This window comes from Alosa sapidissima, chromosome 12 (assembly GCF_018492685.1).
Source record: "Alosa sapidissima isolate fAloSap1 chromosome 12, fAloSap1.pri, whole genome shotgun sequence".
Classification (NCBI taxonomy): domain Eukaryota; kingdom Metazoa; phylum Chordata; class Actinopteri; order Clupeiformes; family Clupeidae; genus Alosa; species Alosa sapidissima.
Genome location: NC_055968.1, coordinates 32515555 through 32539507, shown reverse-complemented (window position 1 = coordinate 32539507; position 23953 = coordinate 32515555). Strand labels below are relative to the sequence as shown.

General features: G+C 47.1%; 2 protein-coding genes and 1 long non-coding RNA gene across 9 annotated transcripts in view; 1 reads left to right on the top strand and 2 right to left on the bottom strand.

Annotated features, from left to right (window-relative positions):
• Window positions 1–1027: 1027 nt before the first annotated feature.
• senp5 (SUMO specific peptidase 5) lies at window positions 1028–12284 on the bottom strand. The gene is made up of 10 exons (XM_042057904.1): window positions 12100–12284; window positions 10387–11571; window positions 9734–9839; window positions 9271–9415; window positions 8932–8979; window positions 7786–7863; window positions 6723–6860; window positions 4299–4382; window positions 3850–3900; window positions 1028–3533 (listed from the first exon to the last, which is right to left on the bottom strand). The coding sequence occupies exons 2-10, from the start codon at window positions 11483–11485 to the stop codon at window positions 3423–3425; spliced, it is 1860 nt and encodes a 619-aa protein (XP_041913838.1). The 5' UTR covers window positions 11486–11571; window positions 12100–12284; the 3' UTR covers window positions 1028–3422.
• Window positions 1028–21961, bottom strand: LOC121678390. 3 transcript variants are annotated; one of them, XR_006021225.1, is made up of 2 exons: window positions 21938–21961; window positions 1028–2106 (listed from the first exon to the last, which is right to left on the bottom strand). It is a non-coding gene; the product is annotated as an uncharacterized LOC121678390 (long non-coding RNA). The 3 variants fall into 3 exon arrangements; XR_006021224.1 differs by lacking the exon at window positions 21938–21961 and adding an exon at window positions 17524–17550; XR_006021226.1 differs by lacking the exon at window positions 21938–21961 and adding an exon at window positions 17532–17550.
• The window catches only part of LOC121678383 (mitofusin-1-like), a 21344-nt gene continuing 9910 nt past the window's right edge, over window positions 12520–23953 (top strand). For 3 of the 5 annotated variants that reach the window (XM_042057899.1, XM_042057898.1, XM_042057903.1), the window contains exons 1-9: window positions 13598–13821; window positions 13962–14087; window positions 14439–14574; window positions 15353–15515; window positions 17250–17374; window positions 17709–17817; window positions 19724–19831; window positions 20722–20875; window positions 23598–23665. In XM_042057899.1, coding sequence (XP_041913833.1) covers window positions 13731–13821; window positions 13962–14087; window positions 14439–14574; window positions 15353–15515; window positions 17250–17374; window positions 17709–17817; window positions 19724–19831; window positions 20722–20875; window positions 23598–23665 — 1080 coding nt within the window. In that variant the 5' untranslated portion in view covers window positions 13598–13730. Of the gene's footprint in view, window positions 12902–13453; window positions 13475–13597; window positions 13822–13961; window positions 14088–14438; window positions 14575–15352; window positions 15516–17249; window positions 17375–17708; window positions 17818–19723; window positions 19832–20721; window positions 20876–23597; window positions 23666–23953 lie in introns of those variants that run through there. The other 2 variants (XM_042057901.1, XM_042057902.1) reach the window with 2 other exon arrangements.

Here is a 23953-nt window from a genome sequence, read left to right as displayed (position 1 = left end):
TTGAGATTTTCCACAGTGTGAAACTTATTGTGCTTCTTGGCTCATTCTATGGCTTTGTAGTCCTTTAGATAAGTATAAGTATATATACTTTTTTGATCCCGTGAGGGAAATTTGGTCTCTGCATTTATTCCAATCCGTGAATTAGTTAAACACACTCAGCACACAGTGAACACACAGTGAGGTGAAGCACACACTAATTCCGGCGCAGTGAGCTGCCTGCTACAACGGCGGCGCTCGGGGAGCAGTGAGGGGTTAGGTGCCTTGCTCAAGGGCACTTCAGCCGCTGCCCACTGGTCGGGGCTCGAACCGGCAACCCTCCGGTTACAAGTCCAGAGTGCTAACCAGTGGGCCACGGCTGCCCTAACCAACGGCTGGTTAGGTGCCTTGCTCAAGGGCATTTCAGCCGTGCCTACTAGTCGGGGTTCGAACCGGCAACCTTCCTGTTACAAGTCCGAAGCGCTAACCAGTAGGCCACGGCTGCCCAAATAGGCTTTATAGTCCTTTTCTGTGTTGTGTGCAGCCACAATTACCCTGGTAATTTCGGGAGTAACCGCTAATCTCCAAAATAATGCTTTACTGCATGTATTGTTTCTGAAGCGACATATTGTTTTGAGATCACTGTAAACTCCCTGGTTACCTGGGTAAGCCAGCAACCTCGCTTCGTAGTATACCCCTCAGGTGTTACTGCTACACCTGGCCCCACCAAACCTAACGGCAGAGTGGATGAGGTTGAGCAGAATCAGCTGGGGTGATCTTCAGACAACGTGCAGTTTGGACCCGGGCCCCTGTGCCCGCTTGCATGAGTTACCCCAGGGCAAACCCCCAACTACCACCCAATTTCATGCGCAGCAATGAGAAAATAATCAAAGAGCACCATCTGGTGGACAAGCCGTGTATGAGCCCAAGATAGGAGATCATTTCTGCATTTAAATACATAATTTCATGTTTATTTATGCTCTCATTCTCTTTTGTCACTCGCTCTCTCACACACACACACAATACATTAACACAATCTGAACACACCGGGTTGTTAGGGATCTGGTTTTAATGTCACACGTAAAAGTATATTTATATCTACAGTGTCCAACAGAGTTTGAAGGATCTGACAGTCATAACTGGACTGGCCAGCTGGGACACCGCGGGCGCCTAAAGACAGACTCGGACAGAAGCCCTGGCACAGCCCTGGCATCTCGGACAGGAGGCCTTGCTCAGAGCGGGGGCGCGGCGGTGTCACGCAGAGGGTACAGCCGAACCTGGACAAGACGAAAACTCAGCACGGGCCAGAGACACAGACCCTCACACACATACACACAACTTACTCACCACTCATTCACACACATACACAATTTCCACACACGTCCAATTCACAGGGCACTTTGTTCAGTCAGTCATCACCAGAGCGCTAACATATTCATCTCTCTGGATCACTAGCGCCCCCCGTTGGCCACAAACAGTCATGCAGGAGGAAATATCTTTTTCTCTCTCATTTCTTACACACTTTTTTTTTTCTCTCTCTCTCTCTCTCTCTCTCACACACACACTCACACACACTCACACAGAAGGAAAACTCAAACAGTAATAAACAACAGCGGGGGCCAATAGTCAATGTTGTGTGTTGAGTCCAGTGAGGGATTTTACACTAGAAGTTCTTCACTGGTCAGCAGTCAGCAGTCCGGGCCCACCTCAGTGTTCTACAGAGCCCTTCTGTTCCAGAACGGAGAGCAGAGGAGAACCCACCTCACTGTTCTACAGAGCCCTTCTGCTCCAGAACCCAGAGCAGAGGAGAACCCACCTCACTGTTCTACAGAGCCCTTCTGCTCCAGAACCCAGAGCAGAAGAGAACCCACCTCACTGTTCTACAGAGCCCTTCTGCTCCAGAACCCAGAGCAGAGAGGACGTCAGAGGTGCTGTGAGCCAGCAGGAGTAGGCAGACTGGAGAACACACACACACACACACACACACACGCTCTCTCTCTCTCTCCTCTCGCTCGCACATTCTCTCTCACACACACACCTCAAATGCTTTCTGCCCCCATACATATACACACACACACGCACACCAGAGGTGCTGGGAGCTAGCAGGAGTCGGCAGACTGGAGAACACACCTCCCTCTCTCTCTCTCTCTCTCTCTCTCTCACACAGACACACACACCACACACACACCTCAAACAATTCCTGCCCCCATACACAAACACGCCTCCTGAGTAAAAGCACTCCAGTGACGGTACATTCATGAAACACTTCTGAGGCAGGCAGATACGTGTAACCATGGCAGCGACCAGACTCGCATGTGTAACCATGGCAGCGGCCTAACCCGCGTGTGTAACCATGGCAGCGACCAGACTCGCGTGTGTAACCATGGCAGCGACCTAACTCGCGTGTGAAACTGTACCCACGTCTCCTGCAGCACCGTGATGTCTGCCATCAGAAACAGTCTGACAGGGAGGGGGCTTTGTAAAGGAAGAGGTCATAATGAGATCATAACGGGTCATAAAGAGATCATAACGTGTCATAAACAGTTCATAACGGGGTCATAAACAAGATCAAAACGAGTCATAAAGCTCAGAGAGGTGCGCTAGCGCTGCAAAGCTGGAGCAAAATATCAGAGGATGGCCAACAACGGTTAGGCGGCAATTAAAACAGATAGCAACAGAACCTAATGGAACCGAACAGAACAGCAGATCAGTCACACCATCCCCACCTCCACAGCAGAGAGAGAGAGAGAGAGAGAGAGAGAGAGAGAGAGAGAGAGAGAGAGAGAGAGAGAGAGAGGAGGGAGGGAGGGTGTGTGTGTGATTGAGTATTGTTTTTAAGTGTGTGTATGTGTGTAAGGAAGGGATTAAGAGAGTGTGTGAATGTGTGAATGTGTGTGTGTGTGTGTGTGTGGGAGGAGAGTGTGAGAGCAGCAGGTTGCTGTGGGGCAGTGGACGGATGGTGTGATTTTCCAGCAGCGGAGGAGAAGGGAGGAATGGTGAGGAGAAGAAAAGAGGGCTAAACACCCGTTCCTTTCATCCCGTCGTTCTGTCCTTCATCGGTCGGGGGGGGTATGTTGCTCCATCCATCCATCCTCCAGCAGGCAGGTCCAAGGCCCGCCAGAGAACACAAGACCCAGGGACCGGTCCAAGGCCCGCCAGAGAACACAAGACCCAGTGACTGGTTCCCCGTCACAGACATAACAGCACGCAGCAGACTTTAAGAGGCCCCGGTAACGGCCATCTGTCCTCAAGAGAGCCCTTAATGGTGGTCAGTTTACAAGGGCCCCTTTACCGGTGGTTATCGGTCAGTCGTAACAAGTTTCGTGAACAGCACGTCAGTGTTTGACCCAGGGCTAAGGAGACCTACTAGCAGCGAGGCATCCCTGGTAGGTCTCCTTAACGACGGTCAGTGTCCATTAGCGACGCTAAGTCTCCCTGGACGAAGGTCAGTCTTTGAGTTTGCCTTCACACAACTCCTGGTAGATCCGCTTGCGGACTTTAGGCATGTCCTCTTGAGAGAACTGCAGAGGCTGCTTCAGAGCCAGGCACTTACAGTACTGCAGCATGGAGAGAGAGAGAGAAAGAGAGAGAGAGAGAGCAGGAGAGAGCAGGAGAGAGAGAAAGAGAGAGAGGTGAGAAGGAGAGAGAGGGAGAGAGAGAGAGAGAGAGAGGAGAGAGAGGAGAGAGAGAGTGGGAGAGAGAGCAGGAGAGAGAGAGAAAGAATGGAAGGAAGAAGGAAAGAGGACAGGAGTGGTGAAGAGAGGAGAAGAACATTTATTCAGAAAATGTGTTTTAGCGAACAGGCAAAAAAAACTGTAGCGTGTGTGAGGTCATTAAAAGCGAGGAGTTGAAATAGTATGAAGCAGATCTCACCTCCAACACAAAGACTCCACAGTCACTATCATTCTTCTGTTGAGGAATACACTACAGAGAGGGAAGGAGAAAGAAAGAAAGAAAGAAAGAAAAAAGAGAAAGAGAGAGAGAGATTTAACACATGTTTATTGAATCAGTTATCAAACCATGGTATGATCTCCCATTGAGACACAGGACACACACACACAACATCACTAGCCTTCCCTTACACCCACGAGAAAACTCTAGACCTTTCCTAATCGGCCTGCAGGGGGCGCACACACGGACATGCTTTTTTCACCTCCAGAACACACACATCACGTATTCTGAATTAGTGAGTTAAAAACATGTGAGGTGGAAACATGTTGTTGCTATGACACGTTACATTTAGCTATTTTTTTTATTTAGCTATATTTAGCTGTGTGTGTGTGTGTGTGTGTGTGTGTGTGTGTGGTGTCAGTGGCACTCACCTTGTTGATGAGCATCTTCCAGCCCTTCTGGAAGCCCGGCTGCTTTTTCTCTCTGGCCTCTGCCAACAGATACCTCAGGATGTTCTGGACAAAGACACACACACACACACACACACACACACACACACACGACCTCTAGTCAGTGAGAAATACGCACGCACGCACACACACACGCACGCACACACACACACACACACACACACACACACACACACACACACACACACAAACACACAGACACACACGCGCACACACGCACGCGCTAGAACCCGACCGATAAAGGATTTTGAAGGCCGATACCGATACAAATATTTGTTGATTTAAAAATCCGATATTCCGATATATATATATTTTTTCAGAAACGCGCAACAAAACAACAGATTTCCCTAACATTAGTTATTTGCAGTTATTTATGAGTATTGACTAAAATAATATGATAATGCATTTAAAAAACAAACTTGTTTATTTTTAAATAATATTGTCACAGAGGAACATCAAAATATATTAAAGTTCTGATAAATAATATGTATAAAAATAGAAACTTAAGATATGAAACTTAGTCTTTTGAACAAAAACACAATAACAACAACAACCAAATCAAAGTTACCAGTATTAAAAGACTTAGTAAGCTTCATAAATATAACTTTGAAGACTTAATAATTACAAAAAATTATTACTATCATCATCATTTGTATTATCATTAAACAAGATAAAGGTCACTCTTAAATGTTTAAGTGTGCGTGTGTAATAATTAGTCCCTATTGCCTTATAAGCTACCTTATAATTACAATGTCAGTTTGCCTATCCCTTTACCTGCACTTTTAAAATTATTTCCATCAAGCTACATCAAACCATTTTCAATCATCAGTTGCTGCCTGCCTTCTAAAACCTACTATTTAGTGATCTAAATCCATTATGTAACTCGTTAATGCTGCGGCTGAACGACAGTCTGAAACGCACACTTGGCGTCATTGGATTTCACACACGTGTAAAAGAAAAGCTAACTTTTATGCACAAGCTACGTTTGATACTTTTTCTTTGTCTAAATGTTCACTCCTCGCACGTCTAACTTACATTTTACAATGCAGGGACTGTAACTACAGATATACTAGTTATAAATCATTACTTTATTTAGGCAGAATAAGTTCGTTGTGGTTTCCAAGCTCATTAATGTTAACGTTAGCGGTCTTCCACTGATATTCATGGCATTAGCTAGCTTTGTGGTTAGCTAGTCTATGATGAGCAATGGATAACGTCATACTGCAAATTGTAAAACATACGCTTTCAAAAAACAGGCCGGGAAGAGATTATACGTCTCACTGCTATAACGGTCACGCTATTAAAGAAATACATCTTCAGTCACATTGTCAAAAGTTAAAAGGACAGTCAACTACACTGTAACAACGTAACGTAATTACTATGTAACGTAATTCCGCTTCACTCTCGGCTTATTTAACAGCAGCAAAACTGGACATTGTTTTCACGAATTTTGTCATGCTTATTTGAGTTAAGAGAACTGATGGGAATGTTCTTTTAATTGTTATTTCAAGCAATGTATGTCTCGTGACCAAATCACCATGAACACACTTCACTGATGATCTCACTCGCGATCAGATTCCAAAAATAATTCAGTGGAAATGCATGGATTCCAGTTTCTTCCAGTAGCAGCAACTGGAATCCATGCATTTCTAATGAATTATTTTTGGAATCTGATCCCTTATCATACCAGTTCATTCTTACTCGTTGCTCGACTTATCGTGACTAAATTCAAGATGGCTGCAAACGCTAAACTTCGTGAAGATACTGTCTGTATAAATTGTCTTGTAAGTAAACTACCAGTGCTTTTTCAAAGTTCTCAATGTCTCGTTTTAAATGTCAGGGCCCTCGGAAGTCTACCAATGAAGTGTGGAGATACATTGAGCCTCGTAAATGGGTGTAAAACAGTGATTTATTTGCATGGCTAGCCCGATGCCGAAGCACCACTATTGAAAAAGCTGTTGGTAGCATCGGCTAACTAGCGCCAGATTTTGGAGTGCAGGGGACAAGCCGAGATGGGCTATGAGACATACGTTCACACTCGGTATCATGTTTCAATACACTTTAGGTCAATATCACACCGGAATTCTCCTTTAAACACGAGTGTTGCCAGCAGGGACGGTGTAGAGTGCCCTCTGGTGGACAAACTATACAACGCCAACACTCATGACATGGTTGAAGGGTGTTTCGTCCGTTTTTTTTTTTTTTAAATATTCATTTATTGGCCATTATAAATGCCGATACCAATAGTTTGGAAAATGCCTAATATCGGCCGATAATATCGGTCCGCCGATAAATTGGTCGGGCTCTAGCGCGCGCACACACACACACACACACACACACACACACACACAGAGAGGGGTTAGTGTGTGTGTGAGAAGCACTCACATCCACGGCGTACTTGAACATGATCCCCTGGGAGTCGTAGAAGTGGACGCTCTTACTGGTCACGTCCACTGTGATTAGAGACCAGTGCACCTCCAGGTGCAGCGGAATCAGCAGCAGCCGCTTAGTGAACACATCCACCTGGAGGAGGAGGAAGAGGAGGAGGAGGAGGAAGAGGTGAAGGAGGAGGAAGAGGAGAATAAAGAGGAGAGGGAGGAGAAGGAGGAAGAGGAGAATAAAGAGGAGGAGGAAGAGAAGAGAAGGAGGAGGAAGAGGAGAATAAAGAGGAGAGGGAGGAGGAAGAGGTGAATGAGGAAGAGGAGGACGACAAGAGAAAGGATGAGGGGGGTTAAGAGAGGGGAGGAGAAGAGGAGGAAGAGGAGGAGAAGAGGTGAGGAGAGGAGGAGGAAGAGGAGGGGTGGACAAGATTTCAAACTAAAGTGCAACAACATTTCTTTATCATTTCCTGGACATCTGTTTGCTTGAGTTCAGGCTGAATAGAGCTGTGAGTCTGCCAGAGTGAGTAGGAGTCTCACACACACACGGCACACTACCTTCTTAAGTGTCAGGAGGAACCCCCCTCCTCCACCGGGCACTCACACACACACACACTCTCTCTCACACACACGGCACACTACCTTCTTAAAGGCAAACTATGCAGGTTTTTTAGCTTAATTTACCTTAAAGTACCTTAACTTAACAGCTTCATGAGTCAGTCATTGGAATGGTTATATGACTTTTTTGAATGGTGGCCGTCTCGCTTCCCCCTAGCGCCTGTGAGCAGAAAAACCACCCTTGCAACTGTGGGCCGGCGGGCCGACGGTCTCAGTGTCAGGAAGTATAACGAGTGTAACGAATTGCTTTACTGCATTTAAATACACATACACGCCAGGCACCGGCTAGAAAAAGGCAGCGATGGAGTTTCTCAGACATTCGTCATGACAGAGCCAGCGAAAAAGAAGCAAAAATTGAGAAAACAGTGAAGAAATTTTAAGGGTCAGAAGGAATGCCTCTCTTTCACCGGGCACTCACACACACTCTCTCTCTCTCACACACGGCACACTACCTTCTTGGTCCACCGTTTCACTCCCTCATAGCCTTTAGCCACTAGTTGCCTGTAGAAGAAGCTGTTGAAGAAATGAACCTGCAACACACAAGCAGATGGCAACATCAGCAACACTAGAGGTAATAGATCATAGCAGCACACGCACGCACGCACGCGCACACACACACACACACACACACACACACACACACACACACACACAGCAGAGTGAATCAATCCCACACACACACACACACACACACACACACACACACCTTATTCAGCTAGCTACCATCTTTCTGCTCTAGGCTACCTGTCAGCTTTTCGTCTGACGGCGCTTTTTCTGACAGAGGTTTTCCTGTGATCTGATGTCTGATACCGGACTCTGAAGGCTGTTCTGCCTGTCGTTTTATCCGACACAGATTTTCCTGACCCTCTTTTATCTGACGGTGAAATTTTGTAAACTACAGCGTTTTTCCCGAAACCTGATGCCTTTTCATCTGATGTCTGACTCTGGGGATGTCCTAATACAGTATGTACACCGTATAACTGACTTCTAGAACATCACGACTCATGCACACTTCTAGAACCTCACAGTTAACTCATGCTTCTAAAACCTCGCTGCTCCCTCACACTCCAAGAACCTTCCAGAATGCCACAGCATAAGGACTTTGTAGTGTTGCACGTACACGCCCCCTTTTAGGGGAAATATGAAATATATGTATATATAAATGAAATATGTTTCGATTGAATGGAAACCTATGGAGCTGCATCGAAGTGGGGAGCAAAAAGGGCTTGTACTTACTAAATCTTTGAACAAATGTGAATACAAGGCACAAAATAAGGTTGGTGTGACTGTATAACTAAGTGGCTGACTGTATAACTAAGTTCGGCAAGCTTAACTTTATATGTCATAACGTCAACTAAACATAAGTCAACCCTTAATTCTATCACTTGAAATACGAACGTATTTCCTACAACTAGGTGAGATAATTGGCTAGGTCATACTGAAGTTCCACAGTTAGCTAGCTAGCAAAGCTAACGTTTTACATTAGATATTATGGTAAGTGTTAGCTACGGGCTAAATCTGTTCAAATGCATTCTATGACGTTGTGCCAGTTGTGAGAATTCCTAGCAGCCCTGGTCACAGTCCCAGTAGAATCTCACCTTATGGCTGGCAGCCTCCATGATCAGTTCACCATACATGTTGATCACCTGCAGATAGACATAGAGACAGACACACACACACAGACTCAGTTACAACAGCAGGAAAGAAAAACCTTCAGTATTCTGTATGTAGACCAGAGAGCCATCCTGTATGCAGATAAACTAGACAGCAATCCTGTCTGCAGGTACACTAGACCAGACAGCCATCCTGTCTGCAGGTAAACTAGACAGCAATCCTGTCTGCAGGTACACTAGACCAGACAGCCATCCTGTCTGCAGGTAAACTAGACAGCAATCCTGTCTGCAGCCATCCAGTCTGACCGAACCTGGCGCGTTTACCTGGTCATTGACCCAGTTGTGGTGGTCGAGCGTGGACAGGTCCTCCAAGGTGAGTGTGTGCTTGTTGTGGCTCACTTTAAAGTGCTGCATGGACACAGAGGCCAGGCCTGCCTTGTACTTGGCCACCTCCGAGTGGATCAACTTCCTGCTGGACACACACACACACAGGGTGAGAGAGAAGTCAAATGTCAGGAGAACAGCAGACAAAAAAAACAGCAGGCAAAAAAAACAGCACTCACTGATGCACTTATTCTTACTGTACTCTACCGTTTTGAAATTGTCCTAAAATTGTTGAGAATTGCTTTAAAACTTAAACTGTTTACCATGTTGTTAGTCGCTTTGGTTAAAAATGCGACAGCAAAATGTAATGTAATGTAATGTGCTGACCACAGCCAAGCTAAAGCCACTCAACAGGAGAGGAAGCGGAGGATGGAGGTTGAGGGATGATGGGACGTGAACTTGCCTGTCGCTGAGGTCAGTGTTGTACTTCTTGTTTAGATAATCGTGAATCTCCGTCTCACACAGAGGAATGAAGCTGCCGTACTTCTCATAAAAGTCCTCAAGGTATTCTATAGGATGCAGAGACGAGATAGGGGAATCACACATTAATAGAGTATCTGCACTATGCACACACACACACAGACAGTATTACAACCATTTACACACCCACGTACGCAAGCACATACACACACATTCATACATACAGGCAGAGTATTACCACCACTTACACACACACACATACACAGTATAACAACCATTTACACACACACACGCACACACACATACATGTGTAACTGCGCTGTGTTAAACCTGCGCGATTCAGCCCTGCACACAGCCGGACTCGAACCCGCGAACAGCACCACCTCAGATCGGGAGGTGAGCGTGCTGACAGTTGAGCTAAAAGCCCAGGCTACTGGCTCGCATGCCAGCAGCACTCTTGAGGCGTCGGGGAGTGAGGTTTACCAACATTCCACACACACAGCTAAGCTAGCTGGCATCCGTTACACCTGAGTATTACCACCACTTACACACACACACACACACACACACACACACACACACACACACAAACACACACGTACACCAACACCCTCCCCCTCACACACTCCACCTTACCGTGAATGAGGTCTACGACTCCTTCATGGCTGCTGTCTGCGGGGTGTGTGTGAGTTTGTGTGTGCGGGGGGCTGTCTGTGGGGGGGTCGAGGCCCGGCGGCCTCTTACAGTAGTGGTGGTCCCACATGGGGGGGGGCACACAATGGTCCAGAGGGTCAGGGGCAGGGGCTGGGGCCACAGGAGGGGCCTCCACTTCCATCTCCCCATCGCTGGGCAGCGGGGGCTCCTCCACCTCGGAGCTTTCCGCCGTGCCGTTCACCAGGCCAGGAGGAGTCGGCTCCGAGGGCGCCGACCGGCTGGCAGTCTGGTCGTGTGACTGGATGGGAGTCAGCGCTGGGGCCTGATTGGCTGCCTGCTGGTCTGCCTCCATCTCAGCACCAGAGACGTGCAGATGGGGGACGCCAACTCCACCTTCAGCCTGATCGTCACTTTGATCTTCAGCCTGACCTTCAGGCTGACCTTCTGCATGACATTGGTCTTGGCCCCGCCCCTCCCCCTCCTGTACATCCCTCTTAGGCTCCGCCTCCTGCATGTCCACAGTCATGTCCATCTCTGTCGTCACCTTGGCAACAGACTCCTCCTTCTTCCGGCGGCCCCTCTTCTTGACTCCCGGATGGGTGTGGCTGCCCGTCTTGTCATTAGTATGTCCCCTGCCGGCCACCGTAGTTTTGCTGTTGGGCCCACAGCAGTCGCAGGTCTTGGGCACGCGCCTCCTCCGCGAGCGTCCATTCTCTGGCGTCTGGGCTGCAGCCGGGTCCGAGGCCGGTGGGGACGCGTCCGGGTCGGGGCTGCTGTGATCGGGGACCCTCATCTCAGCCTGCGGCCCATTCCTACGCAGGTTCTGCGGGCCGGGACAATGCTGCTTCAGCAGGGCGGCCCCATGGACCTGGCGGGTCAGCAGGCCAGCCTCAGAGCCCAGGCTGGACAGGTAAGTGCGAACGTGGCCACGCAGACGCTTCCCCCTGAGGGTGGACACACGCGACACGTGCTTGGCCTTCTGGGCGCCTCGCCGGTTCTCCACGCTCTGTGTTCTCCTCTGGTTCTCAGCGCTGTCTTTCCTGCGTGGCGCCTGGTGCTGCCGGTGGAACATGCACCGCATCCACAGCTGCAGAACACACCCTCTTAGCACCACACTGCGCCCGGTTCTGTCAACTCCAGGGAGGATTTGCTCACAGGCTCTGCTCTCTGCTCATTGGAAGGGGATGAAGAAGCACATACTGGAATTATTTCATAGAACTATTGCAAAAGCTCATCTGTGCAACACGGCACTGTGGAAGGACACCATTTTTTTTTCAAGCTGCAGGGATCTAGAGACTGATGAATACAATAACGGTTTTCATAAGACCGAGGGTAACGATCAGAAGCCGCAGGGATCTAGAGTCTGATGGAGACTATGAAAGGGTTTACAGAAGACTGAGACTAACGAACAGAAGCACTAGTGTTTTGCGTAGCACATAGCGCAACAGCTAGCGTCAACAATCAAGTTTGAGGGGGAACTACTGCACAGAATCAATTACAACTGCAGCAGCCGTCAGACTGCACATTAATTCTGTGGTCTAGAAAATCTAGCGCTATATTTCGAAATACAAGTGAAGATTTTAAACCATGAAAACCACGTAACACAACTCAATGAACTTGGAGGTTCTGCTAAAGCCTTAGGTCATCCTCGAAGGAAGGCAGTTTGTAATCAAACATGGATGAATCGGTCTTTACCTGACGCTACCAAATCCACCACTTACGCGCTTCAGGCGGGTACAGACGTATTTAAACACATGCAATAGATTTCAAATATGTTCCCATCGTTTAGCATTATCAATCTATGGACAATCGCCACGATTCTCAAGTGTTGTGGTGGAACGATCTAGTTGTTGTCGCTCTTTGTTTGCGTCATGTTGGACGTTTACAATAATTTCATTGCCCTCTAGTGGTCAAGTCCGTGTGATAACAAAAATCAGGGCTTGTGCGCATTTGATGTGTTAAATGAATTCACTTCGGAATTAAAGTTATGCGTTCCAATATGTTTTATTGCAAAAGCAGGTGAATCTTTTTACCGAAACGAAACGCGATGGTTTGCTAATAACTACATTCACTTTCATCTTAATATGAACTATATAAAAAGGATGTCTATGTATTCTGTGCTTATATGAGGATGAGAGCATTAGTTTTCCTATGGGGTGAAGTAATATATCTCTGTAGTGATAATACATGTGATAAAAGTGATAGTGACTAGACGTGACTAATAATTAACCAGAGAGAGAGGCAGAGAGGTTTACATGCCATGTGTGATCCGAACGACTCGTGACTTTTGTTGTTGACCGCTTGGCTGGGCTGTTGTTGGCTGTTGGCGGCGGTGATAGCATTAACGTTAGCAGCACGCTGCCGACAAGGACATGAATGAGTCGGACACTTTCTACTAGCTCTCTTCAGGACGTCAAGATGTCCGCATGAGGATAGCAGGCCGATTTTGTTTTGAAATGTAAACGTTATGTGAAAGGAGACACCGAAAGACATCGTGGTAAGACATGTTTAATTTAATCTAGACAGCTATCTCCACGCCACTATTAATGTTAACGTTAACGTTAACGTTAACCAGCCCTGGATAGGTAACGTTAACGTTAAGCACCGCGGTCTCAGAAGCTAGCAGGCAAGCTAACGTTAGCTAGCGAAGCCGTGACATTTTCCCTGTCAAACTATTGAGCTATTGGAAGTCAGTGTGACGCCATTATTAGGTTGTAGATGCAAATTATGCGGCTATAGAAATGCGATAAGGTATGTTCATGGTCACATGCCATTTATAATACGTTGACATTATCCGACACTCAGGTTAGATGTTAACGTTACCCCACTCTATCTCAACGCAATGCTTCGTGTACCATAGCTGCTTGGCATGCAAACAACCGTGTGACGATAACGTTACAGCATAGATAGATAGCATTTTAATACTGCATAAATCACAGTCCTCTTTTCCAAATAACTTTCCTCGTAGCGAACGATAGTCACTGATAGTCACTCATCATTAGCATGTTGAGGAATCCCGTTTCATAACCTGCTGTAAGCACGTTTCTATAGCAGCACGTTTGACTGAAAGGTAAAACTACTCACGAGACTGTTAATGTTACCTGTTTAAGACACACTTTTGTAGTTATATTGCGGGTTCAGAGTATGGACTATTTAATTATACAATTGTGCTAGTGAAAAGCAAGTTGCTTGTCAGGAAACTAAATCGTTTTAGTGCGCTTGTTTTGACTTTCAGTTGTGGTGGGTAGCTCCGACGGATATAGCAAAGGTCACAAGTTCAAATGTACTGAGTTGCTCGTGTCCAAACGTAAATAAAGGACGTTCATATGTACACATATGGAGACCCAGGTAAACTTTGTATAGCAAATAACAGAAAACTTGATAAAACTACAGAACCATCGAGTCGGTGTGGAAAAGGTAGGTCACATGTTGATGGTAGAACTGTAGTTGTTGTCAGTGGTCACTACTAGGAAAGTTTGTAATGGCTACATGGATTTCGATTGCTTAGTAATCCAATGAACCATTAACCCGTGTGTGTGTGTGCGCGCGCGCTTTAGGAAAGATGAGTTTGGACCAGGGAGATTTCTCGCCACTCAAGCACTTTGTGCTGGCCAAGAAGAGGATCGGCGACGTGTTCGAGCAGCTGCAGTGCTATGTCCAGGAGACCGCCGAGTTTGTGGAAGGTGAGTGGGAGATTTGGAAGTACCTGTGCTTGTGAGAGCGAGCCCTAAGGCCAAGGGTGGAATGCCATAACATGCAATGTTCGATGAGAACTTTACCTGCCCTGGTTTCGTTTTGAGTCCTCTCTTTGTTTTGGTTGTCCTCAGGAATCCAACTTGGGTGTGTGTACCTATCTTAATGACACACCCTATTTTTTGTGTGTGCTGGTTTTGTTTTGTCATTGTAATTATGTGTATGGTGATAATGTGTCTGTGTGTGTGTGGTGGTCAGATGCTCAAAATGTCAGCCGTGTGTGTGTGTGTGTGGACCCTGGTGCTGACTGGCTATAATGCTTGTGTGTTTTGTGTTGTCAGATACGTGTAAGAATGGCTCTCTGGAGCAGATCTCCAGCCGAGACCAGCTGGATCAGATCCAGGCGTACACCAGTAAGCTCAGCATCATCAAGGAGGTGTTGGCCCGCCGACACATGAAGGTGGCCTTCTTTGGAAGGTAACAGCACGGCACACACACACTCTACACCTCTGAATAATGCACTACTATCAACATCTACAGTGCCTCAACATGTCTACACACACACTCACACCATACATGTTAATATATATATGACATCTTACCACAAACTTGCACTTTTGAACTGGCTACTATCCAGATCAAAATGTCATGTTGGCAGGACTGGTTTCTCTGGTGGAATAAAGGGCAGTTTCTGAGTGTGCGTGTGTGTTGTGCTCCTATTGTCCATTTGATCCCTGGTCCAGGCTGTGTGTGTGTGTGTGTGTGTGTGTTGTGCTCCTGTCGCCCGACTGATCCCTGGTCCAGGCCGTGTGTGTGTTGTGCTCCTGTTGTCCAACTAATCCCTGGTCCTGGCTGTGTGTGTGTTGTGCTCCTGTTGTCCAACTGATCCCTGGTCCAGGGATCTCACAGGATCCCCTTACAGAACGCTGGCAACCATGATAACCCAACGCATTAGTTATTCATGAGGATTTTTGACACGGATACTACACTTCCTCTCTCTCTCTCTCACTAAATCTCTCTCTCTGTTTCTTTGTCAGTCAATTCAGAAAGTTGCTTTATTAGCTTTGTGGTACAGTGTGTCTAAGTAGATCAATAAAACAGCAGTTATTTATTATTGTTGCAGTATAACTCTGTTTTATAACTCTGTTCCATTTTGCTTTCTCTTTCACTCTCTTGTCCCTCTCTCTCTCTCTCCCTCTCTCTCCCCCCATCTCTCTCTCTTCCCCCCCTTCTTTCACTCCTGCATTTTTACCAGGACGAGTAACGGTAAGAGCTCGGTGATTAACGCCATGCTGCGGGACCGTGTGCTGCCCAGTGGCATCGGCCACACCACCAACTGCTTCCTCAGTGTGGAGGGCACTGATGAGGACAAGGCCTACCTCAAGACCGAGGGCTCGGAGGAGGAGAAGAGCATTAAGGTACCTACACACACACGCACACACGTGCACACACCCACCCCATCTCAAGACCACAGGCTCGAAGGAGGAGGTGAAGAGCATTAAGACGCACGCACGCTCACACCCACCCCACCTCAAGACCGAGGGCTCGGAGGAGGAGAAGAGCATTAAGGTACCTACGCACACACGCGCACACACCCACCCCATCTCAAGACCGAGGGCTCGGAGGAGAAGAGCATTAAGGTACCTACACACACACGCACACACAAACCCACCATCTCAAGACCGAGGGCTCGAAGGAGGAGGTGAAGAGCATTGACACACACACACACACACACAGGGGTCGACTGATATGCATTTTTTTATGGCCGATATCGATATATATGACTTAGTATTACCGGCCTCCAAGTCTAGTGGAGCTTGGGGCACGGCACAACCACGTTCTCTTGCTTGAGCTTAAAATACAAAGAGAACAGACAAGGCAAGGTTCAGGTGTTGCATACTGGCATTCTATTTATTAGTTAAAATACTTTAAGCATCAATACTTAAATATTCAAACATGTCCAACAATGTTCAGACACTCAACATTAAATATAAATACTTAAATATTCAAACATGTCAACATTTACTTCAATTTAATAAGAATCATATCAGGATCATTCAACACATTAACCAGCAATTTCTACAAAATAACCTTAGATGGCAACATTGAATAAAATGACACATACCTTAAAATACAAAGAGAACGAACAAGGCAAGGTTCAGGTGTTGCACACTGGCATTCAAAATTCCTTCTTCTCTGCCAGCTATATGGTACCTGCCCCCATCCCCGTCCCTCCCTCCCAGGGTGCCACCTACAGGCCTGGAGATACTCTCCAAGACATTTTCCCTGACAGCAGACTGAATGTGTGCAATGTCATGAGTGTGCAAATACTAAAACATACAAACATTTAATTGACAATATTAAGAATCATAAGAATTAAAAATGTTACCACAGAAACACACAAAATATTTCCCCTCTGGACCCCCAACATTAGCATGGTGGATAGCCGATATTCTGGGGTCAGGCTTTTAGGTTATTCTCCACACTGATAGGGAAACACGCACAACATGCATCCTTGAATGCTGACAGCTGACTCGTTTTGTGAGAGAAGTGCAGGAAATGGCGTGGGAAACATTAGTGTAAATGCTACTGCAAGTATTCAAATTAGGATACAAAACAAACAAGTAACTTCGAACCAGCTCTGTTAGATGGCTAAAAATGGTCGATATATCGGCCAAACCGATATGTCGGTCTACCTCTACACACACACACACACACACCCCTCCCCTCAGGATAGAGGGCTCAGATGTTTACAGATATGAATGTGGCACACATTTCCTCTGCAGGCGCTGGTGTTTGTAAATAATTAAAGAGATGAGATAGCAGAGTTGTTTTCCATACCAAGGGCTAAAGGGCGCAGCACACCAATCCACCAGTCCTCAGGTACAGGAGTGTAAACCTGCCGCTTGCCGCTGGTCTGTGTGATCCTGGCCTAAAGCTTGTATCTCAGCCTCCATGGTGCTGACCGCTGGCATGCTAGTAGTGGAAGCCACAGTGAGTCACAGAGAGTCTTAGAAACATACTAACATACTGTAAAGGTCCAATCAGCAAGGGACCATTGGGCTTTTACGCCATTGTTTTCTAATGTTTGGCTGTCCTGGATGCTGATTGGCTGGAGCTGCCCTTCACGTCAGTCCTGCTGTCCCCTGCAGACGGTGAACCAGCTGGCCCATGCGCTGCACATGGACGAGAGCCTGGACGCCGGCTGCCTGGTGCGTGTCTTCTGGCCCAAGACCAAGTGCGCCCTCCTGAGGGACGACCTGGTGCTGGTGGACAGGTGGGTTTACACACACACACACACACACACCCCATATTACACATAGACGAACACAGACAAACCTGCAGGTATGTTGACACACACACGCACTTATGCTCTTACACACACAGACAAGCACACACCTCCTGCAGGTATGTTCACACACACACACACACACACACACACACACACACGCTTACTTACACAGAGCATGGCTACATGCAAAGCCTTCATGTATATTCCATGCTGGCAGGTGTGTTTGTGTGTGTGTGCGTTTGTGTGGGTGCGTGCATGTGTGTGTGTGTGCATGTGTGTGTATAGCGTTGTGTGTGTGACCTGTATTCTCTGTGTTCAGCCCTGGGACTGACGTCACCACACAGCTGGACAGCTGGATCGACAAGTTCTGCTTGGACGCCGATGTGTTTGTGCTGGTGGCCAACTCCGAGTCTACTCTCATGAACACGGTCAGTGTGTGTGTGTGTGTGTGTGTTTGGGGGCGGGGTGTACATACACCTGCAGCATAATCTCACATGTTCTAGAGTAGAACTGCTCCATAAACACAGATTCTATATTAGAACTGCAGCTTAAACACACATGCTCCATCATAAACCTGGAGGCTGGGTTCTAGGGTAGAACCACACCATAAGCCAGCAGGCTGGGTTCTAGAGGAGAACAACACCATAAACCTGGAGGCTGGGTTCTAGAGTACAACTGCATTGTTAGCCTGCAGGCTGGGTTCTAGAGGAGAACTGCATTGTTAGCCTGCAGGCTGGGTTCTAGGGTAGAACCACACCATAAGCCAGCAGGCTGGGTTCTAGAGGAGAACAACACCATAAACCTGGAGGCTGGGTTCTAGAGTACAACTGCATTGTTAGCCTGCAGGCTGGGTTCTAGAGGAGAACTGCATTGTTAGCCTGCAGGCTGGGTTCTAGGGTAGAACCACACCATAAGCCAGCAGGCTGGGTTCTAAAGTAGAACTGCACGGTAAACCCACATACCCGGTTCTAAATTGCAGATACTAAGCACACAGGCCTGCAGTAGAACTATGTCCTGCTCTGGTGTCCTTTCCCATTTAAGGGCAGTTTGGATCCTCTGCATTGTCCAGACGCACATCTGTGTGTGGACACAGAGTCTCAGGGGAGCTGAACTTGTGTGTGTGTGTGTTATTTATAAAGGAGCCGTTCAGGCATTGTGCGTGCGTGCGTGTGTGTGTGTACAGGCTCTGGAATGTGAGAAGAATGCAGTTCCATTGGACTGGGGTAGGGGGAGGGGCGCATGGGGTCTGAAGCAGGGTGTTTGGTTGGAAAGGCACATGGGCTCGCTGTGTCTGTGTCTGTGTGTGTGTGTGTCTGTCTGTCTGTCTGTCTGTCTGTCTGTCTGTCTGTCTGTCTGTCTGTCTGTCTGTCTGTCTGTCTGTCTGTCTGTGTGTGTGTGATTGCCCTCAGTTCTGAGAAAGGGGCTGTGTGTTGTCCAGTGTGACAGTCCTGGTCTGTTTATATCCACTGAAGCATGTGTGTCATCTCAGGCCAGCCCTCACAATCAGCCAACCAGACACACTACACAAACACAAACAAACACACACAAACACACACACACACACACACACACACACAGGACAGGACAAGACGTGATGTTGAGCTTAGTTGCTCTTTGAGGTTGTGGTGCGGTGAGGTGTGTGTGTGTGTGTTATGGAATGAGACATGGGCGACACCCCACAGATGGACATGGGAGACACCCCTTTAAAGGGATGGCTCCCTCTCCCCTCTCCAGATAGTGATCTTAAAGGGACGGCTCCCTCTCCCCTCCAGACAGGGCTCTTAAAGGGACGGGCCTCTTTAACCTCTCACAGTGCGTCCAAAACCAGACTCCATGCCAGTGCGTTATTCCTGTCCTCACAGTCGATACACACACCCTCGTGTGTAGAGACACGTGTGCGCGCCCACACACACACACACACGTGGGAAAGGAGAGAACATATACAAACAATTTTTTTTAAACTGTCCTAAAATTGTGAGAATTGTTCTAAAAACTTACTGTTTACCATGTTGTTAGTCGCTTTGGTTAAAAAGCGTCAGCCAAATGTAATGTAATGTAATGTAATGTAATATACATCTGTTAGTATACGCAGCAATGAACTCCACATTGCCGTGTGTGTGTGGGTGGGCGGGCGCGCGCGCGCAGGACAGGTGCACAGTTACATGTCTGTACACTGAGGGTACTCTGTATGCATGTGTTATTCCTCATTAGTTCACATGTTATGCATACGCCTTACATGGGAAACGGAAGTAGATGGATGTGGTTGGTGTGTGTGTATGTGTTCGTGAACTCTGAACCTCCCTTCTCACCCTGTGTTTGTATGTGTGTATGTAGGAGAAGCATTTCTTCCACAAAGTAAATGAGCGCCTGTCCAAACCCAACATTTTCATCCTCAACAACCGCTGGGACGCCTCCGCCTCCGAACCAGAGTACATGGACGAGGTAAACACACACACACACACACACACACACACACACACACACACACACACACACACACACACACACTCCAGGGCAGGGTGTTACCATGATACAGAAGCCACAATCAGAAACTTATCATAATACATGTTGATTCTGAATAAGGCTTATGTCCAAAACAGAATTCACTTTAAAGGTGCAGGTACAAGCCCATAAATTCTTTTGTCACATTCAGCAATCATCTCCTCCCGAACACTAGCTGTTCCATGAGTACACTGTAAAAAAACGGTCTCTGTAGCCAGCCCAGGCTATACTGAAGGTATAGATCTACCTCTCTGGCGTGTTTCGCTTGGTCATAATATAATGTACGTTTTTTTTTTTGCGCAAAGGCGTCTGCTAAAAAATGACGTGACTTCCTGCGAAGTCCCTGACTGAACCTTCAAAGCTGGTGATGAACATATGGGGCAACTTTTTGAGCAAAGTTGCTGGGCAGTGATCCTCATTATTGTGGTTCTGGAATGTTCCCATTGTTACGGCGCAACATTTTCTTTCCTGGAGAACTTTAATCATCATGATCATCCAATCAGAATAAATGGAACTGGTTATGTGGTTGCCCAGCAGCATTACTCAAAAACTTGCTCCATGCATCATCACCTGCAGCAGCGGCAGCTGCGGCAAAGCGTGAAGGATCACACAACTTAAAAATGTTTCAATTCAGAACCGAAGAGATGTTAAAAGTAACATTTTATAATTTTGCTCAAAACTTTAAATTACCCCTTTTGTTGTCTCCTATGCCATTAGATTTTTGATGTCGTTTTCAGTGTAATGAGTAGGGCCACCATGTTGGTGTATTGAAGACTGCAGCTCAACATGAGTGTGTGTGTGCGTGTGTGCGTGCGTCTGTGTGTGTGCAGGTGCGTAAGCAGCACACAGACAGGTGTGTGAACTTCCTGGTGGAGGAGCTGAAAGTGGTGGATCGTGAGCAGGCGCCCAACAGGATCTTTTTCGTGTCGGCCAAGGAGGTGCTGAACTCCCGCATGCAGAAGGCCCAGGGTATGCCAGAGACGGGTAAGGAGCCAGGGCATGGCACAGGCATGGCACGGGCAGCACACACACACACACACACACACACACACACACTCACTCACTCATACGCAGAAGGCTCAGGGTATGCCAGAGACGGGTAAGGAGCCAGGGCATGGCCTGGCCATGCTCGCACGCGCACACACACACACACGCACGCCTGACCCACGCACAGTACACAAACACGTATTATCGCACATCCTTCCAACTACTCTACACAGACCAAAGAACACAGAGTAGCATATTGCTGCCTGTTACTCAGACAGAAGCTTCCTCTGGATCTCGTGGTGGACATGTTGGGTGATAGTTCTTGCAGTATTTAGTGAAAAGGTGAGAATGAGGCAACATGGAGGCTGATGGCACAGTTCCTGCAGTATTTAGTGAAAAGGTGAGAATGAGGCAACATGGAGGCTGATGGCACAGTTCCTGCAGTATTTAGGGAAAAGGTGAGAATGAGGCAACATGGAGGCTGATGGCACAGTTCCTGCAGTATTTAGTGAAAAGGTGAGAATGAGGCGGATGGATGTGGAGGCTGACAGCACTGTGAACTTCTCCAGCGTTGTTTCTTCTCATTCGTAGTCCACCTGTTGCGCGTCACTCTTGACGCGCAATCACAACATTTTGGAGATACGCGACAGCCCCCGCATGCTGCGATGATGACGTCGTCTTATGTTCGTCACACGCTCAGCCAGTACCGCATGCGCAGACCGCAGACGTGGAAGTATATCTGAGCCTTATGGTTAAGCCACTGTCCACCTGCACGCACACACACACACACACACACACACACACACACACACACACACACACACACACACACACACACTCTGTAGATAACAGCAGTTAAGGGTAGAGGAGCCAGGGGGGGGGCTTAAACAGAGCTTTGTGTGTTTGTGTTTGTGTGTGTGTGTGTGTGTGTGTGTGGTAGGATGTGTTCTAGAGGTTCAATGAGGTGCCAGGCACATGATGCCACTCCAGACTGGCATCCAGTTAAAGAGCTTTAAAAAGACCCTCTAATGCTGGACAGACTAACCACACAGCACGCACACACACACACACACACACACACATACATGCACACACACAGACAGTACACACACACTCTCACATATACACACACACTCATCACACCATTAAACCACAGCTCGTGACACACACACACACAGACACCCACCCACCCCAGTGCCCTGTGTGTACGCTAATAGCCTGGCTTTTATACTGCTATGCATGTTTTGTGTGTGACAAGCTGTGTGTCATTTTTCATTTAAGAGAGTGAACTGTTAATATAATTGTGTACGTGCATGTGGATAGTCTGGCATGCACGTGTGTGTGGTGGCATTAACAACTGACAGGTGTGTGTGTGTGTGGGTGTGGTGTTTCAGAGAAGAAACATTGTTTGTTCAATGTCAGATCTTAAATATATTGGGAACATTTGGCTTTAAGTTAATCATGGGAGGTTTGAGCCACAACTAGGGATGTAACGGTTACCGGGGTAACGGTAAACCACGATAAAATTCTCGATGATAACAATTACCGTTTTGATTTCAATTATCTTAATTACCGCGGTGGGTTACCACGGTGTGAAAAAACGTGTGTGGAATTCTTTCCAGCATCATCCGAGTCCCTGAAAGTAGGTGCCCAGGCGCAGCAATGCAACGCGAGCTTGTTACGTGTTTGGAATCCGGTGGCACTGCTACGCACAGCGTTTCCCATACATTGACTTATTTGTGGCGGCCCACCACAATATCCGCATTGACCACCACATAATGATTTTTACAGGTTCTACTAAGTTGTGCTTAAATCTGGTTAGCGTCATAACCATGCTGCACTAATGTGTTAAAAACTGTTGCATTCAAGTTAATTCTGCAAACCTACCACCACAAATAGAATTCAATTATGTGGGAAACACTGATACGCATATTTCACGATGACTGCGATCACAAATAAACCTAGCCTGATTTGTGAATCTGCTGTGCATTTTCACAGGCCTACTCTCACAGGAATGGTTCTCTGTTGAATCTACCAAATGTGTAGGATAAGTGGCCTAACACTGTTGAGCGTTTCAACTTTTTTACCACTCGTCTGATGCATACATCTACCTACTGCATATTAGAAATTTGTTGTGATAAACACTTGTGGCATAGCCTGGTAAACCAGACCCTGGAATCTTTCAGATTAAGGGTCTGGCCATGAGTAATGAAAATGGCCCAATTCGAGGGGCGGCACCAAGCATGCATTTGAAACTCACTGCACGCAGTTGGATAACGCTACGACCAATCACAACAATTCATCAGTGTCATTCATCAGTGTAGCTCGCCTTTGTCCCGCCTACACCGATTTGATTGGTCCCTCTCGCTCGAGAGATAGAAGAAATTTGGATCATTGCTCGTGGCCAGAGTATCTTGTGGGCACAATTCAAATTGTGCTCTCGCGAGAACTCTGGATTTCCAGGGTACTTGTGGCATCTACTAGGCTAAAACTCACTACAACTTTCCTCCAGTCATTCACGATTTGTTGTAAAATATTGAAATTGTCGGAGGTTGATAGGCTAGTTTTTAACTGTCTGTTTTTTCTTGTCTCCCATGCCATTACTGGCCTCGCTGTGTGTGTGTGTGTGTGTGTGTGTGTGTGTGTGTGTGTGTGTGTGTGATATATGTGTATCAGAGAAACTTTTAACGCAGGCTGTTTTTTTTTTTTTTTTTTACAGGTGGAGCACTTGCTGAGGGCTTCCAGGACCGGCTCAAAGAGTTCCAGTGTTTCGAGAGACGCTTTGAGGCAAGTGGTGTCTGTGTGTGTGTGTGTGTGTGTGTGTGTGTGTGTTTGTCTGTGTGTCTGTCTGTGTTTGTGTGCCCACCTTTATGGAACTGTATTTATGACTTCTCATATCGAACATTCCCTTCATCCTCCGATCAGAGACAGCCTCACATTCCTCAGTCCTCAGCTTTCAGAGGGCCGTGTGTATGTGTGTGTGTGTGTGTGTGTGTCTGTGTGTGTGAGGGATACAATGTTTTCCTGTGTTTCTTCCTCCGGACTTTGCGTTTTACTCCTATGCCAGCACAAGTA